Genomic DNA, 8936 nt, shown 5'->3' with positions numbered 1-8936 from the left:
GACCGCGCTTGCCCCTCTCCTCTCTCAGACACCGGCCCGCGTTGCTCCCAGGGCTTGTGAACATCGCCCTGCGACCGACCCCGGCGAACGCGGCTCAGCTGCACAGCGCTGGTCGGCACGGGCAGGGCACGGGCAGGGCCGGGGGACACGGACCCCAGCACGGGGCAGAACACGGGCAGGGCCGGCGGACACGGACCCCAGCACGGGGCAGGGCACGGGCAGGGCCGGGAGACACGGACCCCAGCACGGGGCAGGGCACGGGCAGGGCCGGCTGACACGGACCCCAGCACGGGGCAGGGCACGGGCAGGGCCGGCTGACACGGACCCCAGCACGGGGCAGGGCACGGGCAGGGCCGGGAGACACGGACCCCAGCACGGGGCAGAACACGGGCAGGGCCGGCGGACACGGACCCCAGCGCTGCCGCTGGCACCGCCCGGCCCGGCCCGCCCGCAGGCCCGGCCGCCCTCACCTGCCCGAGGCGGGGCTCCCGCGGTGGGCAGGGCCGGCCGGAGCCGCTGGCCCCGGGCCCCGCCGCCGGCTCATGCGCAGCCGCCAGGGATCGCGGCGGCGATGGCGGCGCGGGTGCTGCCGCTGCCCAGGCAGCAGTCCTTCAGCCCGCCTACCGTCCCCAACCCCTTCGTGCACCCGGGCCGCCTCAGCGCCGGCGACAAGCTGCGGGTAAGGCCGGAGGGCGTGCGGAAGAGGCCGCCGGGCCGGGCCGGGATGCGCAGGGCAGCGCGGCGGGGCGGGCGCGGCACCCCCGGGCGCGGCACCCCCGGGCGCGGCACCCCCGGGCGCGGCACCCCCGGGCGCGGCACCCCCGGGCGCGGCACCCCCGGGCGCGGCACCCCCGGGCGCGGCTCTGGACCGGCGCTCCGTGCCTCGCCCCGGGCCCCCGCGGGGCTGCCAGCGGTGCGGGCCGCGGGGCGCTGGTCGCTTTCGAGCCCCCCTTGCCGGGGCAGGGCGCGGTGTGAGCGATCGAGGTTTGAAAGTGCCGCCGGCGGCCGGGGCTGCGGGCCCGGCTTGCCCAGCACCGCCCGCCGTTGAGCGCAGCAGCCCGGCTCTGCATCGCATCTACAGCTCCCGGCTTTGCCGGGAACGGGCTGCTCTTGAGAACGTTTCCTTCCCCTCTTCGGCATAGCTTGCCGCCTGATCTAATCTAGAGAGGAATAACCACGAGGAAGTTGTGTAGACGGTCCAAGATGCAAAGGGTGATCAGCGTAAAAAAGCCACTTTTTGAAATTAAGTTCTTCCATCTTTCAGAGTCCACGAGCTGCATGCATATGCAGAGGCTTACTGACTTCAAACTTAAAACGTTTAGCAGATGACTGAAAACAAGCTTTTGGAAACGTTTGTGCAATTATTGCTAATAACACATCACTTCTAGAGAAAACAGGGTCCTGTTTCAAGAATTAAATACTACTCATCAGTCAATCTTGTCAGGTCTAGAGTTAAGATGCCAACTTCTCTCTGATATGAAAAGATAAAACAGAAGATAACTTTTTCAGTCCTGCTGTTTCGGATGCTTAACTGGCTTTAAGCTGATTTCAAGCCTGGGTTGGGGAGGGAGGAGTGAATCTCTTGGCTTCATATTGTAGGGTGTACAACAGAAAATGGTACCCCATATTTCATGGATCACTTACTGGTGTCACTGTGTGAATTGACTCAGGCTCTGAGCTGAGTGCTGTCCCAGTATGACTTGTGTACAAGCACACACAAGACTTACAGGATACTCATGCAACTAAAAACGCTTTGATTCTTAAAAACATTATTTAAAAATTAGCTGATGAACCAAACATTAATATGTTATTGAGGACAATGAGGACATCAGCATTTTTTGCTGATGGCTATAAATATCTGAAGCTGACATACAACTAAATATGTTTCATATAGACCTTCCTCAAGTTATAAACAATGTTTGCCCTGAAGGTAGCTGCGTAGAGGAAACGTGAGAAACCTGGAAAACAATTTCAAGTCCTTTTATCCCCACTGTTTTGCTAGTAGCCTGGAACACATTTCAAATGCTTCTGAATCAGTAGCTTTAGGCATGAACCCTGAAGAAACCAGTTTCTTAGTGAGGTACCAGAAATGGACTGCTTTCTGTGCTGGCTGTCCTTTCTGGAGGATGCACAGATTAGTTTGAAAAACTTGCACTTTTAAGTTACTCCATAATGTACCTGGAAGGAAAAGCACCCATCTAGGTTAGGGTCTGGTGCTAGTGAGCTGAGGAGCAAAACAGTCACAGAATTGTAAAGCAGAAAAGCACACAAGAGAGAACCTTTTCTGTATTGTGGTTTGCTCCCTTCTGTTCTTTTCCCCCTGTGGTCATAAGGACCGGGATACTTCCTACTGATAGCTTTGTCCTGTAAACCTCTGCTCCTCTCTTGCTCAGCACTGCCAGTCAGCCCTGCTGGGAATCAAGGCCTTACCAGACAGTGTTGCTATAAACTTCAGAAAAGAGAAGTCTCCCTTCTCTTCCTATTCACGTCAATTGTAGTGTTTCTCCATTCTTGCATGTTAGGGATAGTCTTGTTATGTCTCCCCATTCTGCACTATTCCTTTAACGTGCACCAATACAAGCATAGGATTTCAAAACCCTCTTTCTCTGGGAGTCCACAGCAGGATTTCCATGTGTCAGTGACCTTGAATGTAAAGGCTGCTGTGTGCCTGATGAATGAAGCTTCAAAGAGAGACAGGGTAGCTGTTTGCATTTCCTTCAGCTTCAAATATAAAAACAGCCAGACTGAAAAGTGGAGCGAGAAAATTTTACAATTTCTTGCCATTCCTTGTTAATAGTTTACAAGCCATCCTTTATTTGTCATTTTTAGAACTTGCAAAGCAAGGATCAGTTGTGCTGTGTTAAACATCTTTATGTGCCAAACAGTTTTAAAAGAGTTGTCAAATACTTCTGATTTTCATCCTCTGACAGAAGTTGGCTGCAATTCATTGTTGAGCTTTTTCCTGCGTTTTAGTTTTAATTCTTTTGCTCCTGATATCTCACTTGCTGTCCTAACTTCTGAACTGCAAATACAAAGCACAGTTAAGTCATTACTAGTCACTAGTAATGACTAGTCATTACTGGATCCAGTCATTACTGGATTCCAGTTTATTCAGAAGAGATGCTCAGTGGACTGCTGCAATGGTGAGCTTTGCAATACCACAGCAAGCATGCTAAAAGCAGTATTTTTGGAAGCAAGCAGCTGGACTTGGAAGCAAGAAGTGTGACATCCTCTGGATGCTCGTGGAACACCATCTTGCCCTGTGTGCACTGCTGTGGGGGACCATCCATCTGATCACAGCTGCAGGTGTCAATGTGTTTCAGTGGGAGTGGGGCTTCATTCTGGTCCCCAGCACGCTCTGCTGCTGCTTCCTGGATAACTTGACAGCAGCTAAAGTTGAACAAAATTTCATATGCGGTTCTGTGGCTTTCTGATAGACCTGCTTTTCCACAGGTTCCTACCATCAGTGGAGGTATAATCCCATGTATTGATCAAGGATCAGTCAGCTATGGGAGTGGGACCTGGACTGCCAGGACTGCTGCAGTGACAGGACATGCAGTTACTGCAGACACAGTAAACAGAAAGTACATGGGTGATTCAGTATGTGGGAAAAGGTTCTTTGGATGACTCAGAATAATTCTATCTCGGTGATTACTGCACGGAAGCTGGAATGGTGCTGGTTCTACTGAGTAGTAACTAAACTTAGGATTTTTTCTCTGTATGTTTTTCTGCTATGCTTTCCCTTTTCTAGTCTACCTTGACCTTTCTCTTTTCTGTCCTTTTCTTACCCTACTCTGCAGCTGATGGAGCAGAAACCAACTCTGCCTCATTACACAGTGACCTAGAAAGCCAATAGCTTGCATCAGCAGATCAGTACCACCTGTGCATCTGCCTAAAATAGATTAATGAATTTATTAAAGTTTTGAAGAAGAGATTGTTTTGGTTTTGCTATTGCATCCTTTATTTTTCATTTTAGGTCAGTATATATATATTCCTTTTTTATGAAGAAAAACATTGTTTTAAGTCAAACCACACTGATTTATGCTTACACTGCCCATTTTGGAGAATTGAATGCAGCTGAAATGTTGAACTGGACTATAGATCATACTAAAAGAAGATGCATATAGAGAAAAAAAAATCTAATTTTGGGAGATAAGCAAGGAGTCTTTGTTGGTTTGTCTTCCTACTTGACTTTTTCAGATTTGCCACAGCTGGTACCAGAGTGTGTGGGAGCACTAGATCTCTAGGGTCAAACATGTTGTGCTCATTTCTGTGATCTAGAGCAGTCCTTTGCCTGTTGTCCATAAAGTTATGGTTAAAATTCCATAGCTAGTTACACAGAACTGTTAAATAAAAGAAAGAAACAATCAGACCTAAGTGTTCAGGTCTCTCCTGGAAACTCACTGTATGGCAGTGCTTGCAGAACATAAACATCAACAGAGTGTACCTGCTTATCATGCTTATTGTAATTTACTGTGTGTATCCACTGTCGTGTTTGGTCTGTTGTCACCGTGCCTGTGGTAACACAGAAGTGAGTCCTGAAAGCCCCAAATTCATCTTAATCCTCATCAGTGTCAGAGGGTTTAGAGCCAGATAGCAGAGCCTCTCCTGAGTATTGACAGGAGGAGGGTAAGAGGACAGTACATGAAGATGGAAGGGATTTGGGGGGAGGGAAAGGCCTGTATTGGTGAAAGGAAAATAAGAAGCAACTGACTGTATCAAAAAAATTGGATAAAGTATACACTGAGGTGCTTATTTTCAAATATACTACACTTGTTCCATTTAAAAAAAAAAATGTAAATTTATCATTCACTGTGATGTTAATAATCGCCAGCTCTAGGAGGTTCAAACTATTTTGTAAAATTAACTTACAAAAAGCCTTGCTTTTTCTGTACAGTAAGAGGCCATTGTTATAGAGCTGACTAGAAAGGTTGATTTTGAGAGAGGAGCAGTCTTGTTCAGTTGCAGATTTTCTTAAAAACTAGTAAAGCATAAAACATAGTAAGCTAACAAGGATAGGTTAAATTCTCTTAACTCTCCTTCAGTAACTTCCCTCATACCCTTGAACTGGTGGAGCTGTCAAAGTCTGTGATACGCTCTCAGATAAGACTTGAGGCACTTGAAGAAACAGCCCAAATAAATTTTCAAAAATCACTATTACAGTTCTTTTGGGAGGTGTTTTGTTTTGTGCATAGGTTTGCACACAAACTGGTCCTCATCAGTGAATGGCAGCTGAGCTGGATTAGTGCCAAAGGGAGTTGAACCCTTTACTGGTTTCCCAGGAATGCTGGGTTCTGCTCACACAGCTCCCAGCCCCAGCCTTGCTCCCTCTGCACAGTGCTTGTTGCACCATAAAGGCCAACCTTCAGGATACAGTTTCTAACCTAATGTGCTGGGATAAAAAAATTAAGAATTTCTTCCTGCCCTGCCCTGTAGCAGAGCTGCCTGTGGTCCATCATGGTGCCAGTACACCTGTTTCCTGGAGCTGTGCATGAAAATACACAAGGTAACGATTCCTTTGGGAGGGCTGGGGATGGTGTTTGAGGATTGTTTGCAGTCAGGGCAACTAAAACCTTGGTTTTAGTCCCAGCTGGGGGAAGTGACGTTGTGTTGTGTTGTTGTGTTGTGTGTGCACATCTCCCTGGAGAGATCTAGTGAGGATCACTTGCAGCAATTTGTGACTCAGCACAAGATTTGGCACTTGAAAGGGCAAGAGTGCAATTAGTCATCTTAATGATCCCGCTTGACTTCTAGATAGGCAGCTGGTGGTAGAGAGCTCTGTAGTGGAGGTACGTGTCAGCTGGGCAGACTCATCTGGGCTGTTGTGTGCTGCAGACCAGGACCAAATATAAACTGGAGCCAACAAACTTAGTTTACCCTCTGTGTCTAGCTGCATCCAAGCCAAACACATAAATAGTCAGATATTCCATTTCTTCCTGAACTCCAATGGGAATGGGAACTCAAAAGTGAAAATGAAATACCACTAATTATTTTCCATAAGAGCACTGGAATCATTAAAGCTTTCCTTACTAAATCACAAAGCAGTAATGGTAGTACTTTAGAATCCTTGTAAAGCAACTACACAGATAGCAGACTTATTTCTGTTGATACCATTTCTTAAGATTTTTCACCTCTTTTTTTCCAGACTGTTCTCCAGGGGATTATTTTGCTTCCCTTCCGTGCCATATGCATCACATTCATTTTACTGCTAGCTTGGCTGTCTGCATCAATTGCAACTTTCTGCCAGCCTGGAAGAGGATTTCTGCCACTGAAAGGATGGAGAAGGTGAAAAAGTGACCATTATTTGTGAAAATTAAGTCGTTGGGTTTTTTTTTTCCTAATAACTCAAAGCTAGGATCTAAAGCTTTTTTCCTTTCATTCTTCCTTTTGATTAAAGAGGATTCCTCAGTTACATAAAGCAAATTTTTAATGCGTATATTTTACAACAAGTGGGCCTTTTAAAATGGGTAGATTTTCAGTTGTCTTGAGGTTAAAAAAATTGTATAAAAACATTTATAGGCTATCTGTAAGCTAGGACTTACTTCAGTAATAATCCTAACAGGAATATTTGAGAAAAGAAATTAATTAAGCAAGTATTTTGTGACATGACATAGACTGAGCTCTTGTGTAGCCTTTGTCATTTCTGCTATGCTATTATTCTATGACAAAACTGGCTTTGACATCTCTCAGCTGCATTGCCCTTGAAGTGGTATTTCACAGCTGCTTCTGTGGGTTCTGGGTTTCAGTCACGCATTTCTGACCTCAGAGTACTGAAGTTCCCTTCTAGCCATGATGCACTGCAGTTGCAGGAGGAGAAGGAGACAGGGGAAGTGAATTCTAACAAGACCAGAAGATTAGGGAGAGGTTAGGAGCGTGTCCCTTACTGTGGGAACACTTTCCAGTAAGGAAACATTGTCATTTAATTTTTCTTGCTAAAATCTGATATTAAAAACCAGTATCAGTTCCATAAATTGTTACAGAATGGACACTAAATCTGCTAATTAATTCCCTCACAATAGTGTAATGGTACAATGCCATAAAATATGCCATGAGAAATAGTGTACCTGGGAAGAGGGTTTCACAAGGTGCTGTACATTGCCTTATCTTCCTTCCATCAGGAAAGGTGATGTCCCCTTCCCTACTTCCCCTTTAGCCCTACATTCTGCTGGTGAGTAGCATTGCTACCCTGCGTGGAGCCCTCTTGCTGGTTAGAGCTAGGAAATCTGTTAGGGGCTTTGCTTTTGAAGCACAAAATAAATACTGACTGTAAGCTGGACAAGATTTTTGTGTTTGTGTTTAAAGGAGGATGATCCAGACCACCCTCTCCAGCCTGACTCGCACAGCGTTTTTTGTGATGGGATTCCAAGTGAAAGTGAAAGGGAAAGTAGCAAGTCTACCAGAAGCCCCAATCTTTGTCGCAGCCCCTCATTCCAGCTTTTTTGATGCCATTATTTGTGCCCTGACTGGGATGCCATCAATAGTGTCTAGAGCAGAGAATTTGTCAACTCCAGTATTTGGCAGTAAGTATTTATGAAAAAAAAATTAAGAGGTACAAGTCAATAACTTGACATTGGGCCAAAAATTTTGTCTCCTAAAGTAATTTAAGGGCAGACTTTTAAGCTCTTTAGCTTCCAAAGATACTGGCAAATTATTTCCAGGTATTCCTATGACACATTATCTTTTTGGATTGGTAAAAAATGCTTAGAAATTATGCTGTTTCTTTTCAGGTATGAAATACAGTATAATTTTGAACTTGTTTTATAGTGAAAGCATGTTTTGCAGCTGCTCAGCTTGGAAGCTTTCTCTTTTATTCTCCTGGTAGTAGCTCAAAAAATCTGTTCCACTGCTGTCTTTTAACAGTGTGGTCCACAAATGTGAGTGAAGGTTATTTCAAAACAGACCCAAAGTACAATAATCTGGAAAATACCACATTTATAAGATTAAACCTGCAGGCACTGTTATGGATTTTTTTTTAATGGGAGCAAGACCAGGAAGAAATAAAAGAGGAGTTACTCAAAAAGGAAATGCAGGGAATGGAAAAGATCAGATGAGTCATGCTTCTATTATTTTCTCCTCCTTCTGGCACAAAATGAGTCCCCATTTGCATTATTGCTAGAATCAGCTGTAGACTTTCTGCTGGCTATACAGTAACCCAGAACTAAACACAGTAAGCAACATAGCAAAGTGTTTTTGTAGAAAATAAATGAACAGAGAATATATTGATTTTAGCTTAAAAGCAGAGGATTGGGACAGAGAAGATAATTCTTTGCCAGGTTTCTCATCACGAAGGTCCACACATTCTCATGTAGACTTCTGATTAAATGAGGGTTTTTTCTCTGTAATTTACATTGAAGCTCTGCATGCTTTGTTACAGGAAAGGGAAGGCTAAAACCACACTTTGGGTGCAGTCTGCATAAGTTAGGCCTGAGCATGGCCCGTGAGCAGATCCAGTCAGGTCACTGTCTAAGAATTGTGTGGAAATGCTTAGTGGAAAATAACAGCAATATTATTAGAATGTGTTTGGGTGAATTTTACATGTTTATATCTACTGTAAAGCTCCTCAGCTGGCAGGCTGGGTATACCTTCTGTGTCTTACTTCCCATGTTGCAAAAAGAGAACAGTAACACTCTTATCAATTTAGTCTGAAAGTTGTTTGTGTGGAGTCTGTCTCTAGTATATGAACAATAAGTTTTTGCTATAAGGAAGCCTTGAATGCAAGGCTAACCCCAACCCAACCCTTAAACCCTGTGTTTTCTAAGCACTAGTATAAAGCTGGGTTTTTTTCATATGTTTCACAGCAATCTTAAGATCCCTTCAGCCTGTAGCAGTTTCTCGTCAAGACCCTAATTCCCGGAAGAACACGGTTGCTGAGATAACTAGACGGGCGTTATCAAGAGGCCAGTGGCCACAGGTAATAAATACACTGCTAACTTCTA

At 45.4% G+C, this 8936-nt stretch overlaps 1 protein-coding gene across 1 annotated transcript in view; it reads left to right on the top strand.

Annotated features, from left to right (window-relative positions):
- The first annotated feature begins 565 nt into the window (after window positions 1–565).
- LPCAT2 (lysophosphatidylcholine acyltransferase 2) overlaps window positions 566–8936 on the top strand; it is a 29839-nt gene continuing 21468 nt past the window's right edge. The window contains exons 1-4 of the mRNA XM_062499915.1: window positions 566–679; window positions 6146–6285; window positions 7303–7520; window positions 8799–8911. Of these exons, the coding sequence (XP_062355899.1) occupies window positions 572–679; window positions 6146–6285; window positions 7303–7520; window positions 8799–8911 (579 nt within the window). The 5' untranslated portion in view covers window positions 566–571. The remainder of the gene's footprint in view (window positions 680–6145; window positions 6286–7302; window positions 7521–8798; window positions 8912–8936) is intronic.

The sequence above is a fragment of the Cinclus cinclus genome, chromosome 11 (genome assembly GCF_963662255.1).
Source record: "Cinclus cinclus chromosome 11, bCinCin1.1, whole genome shotgun sequence".
Lineage (NCBI taxonomy): Eukaryota > Metazoa > Chordata > Aves > Passeriformes > Cinclidae > Cinclus > Cinclus cinclus.
This window is presented reverse-complemented; position numbering and strand designations above follow the sequence as displayed.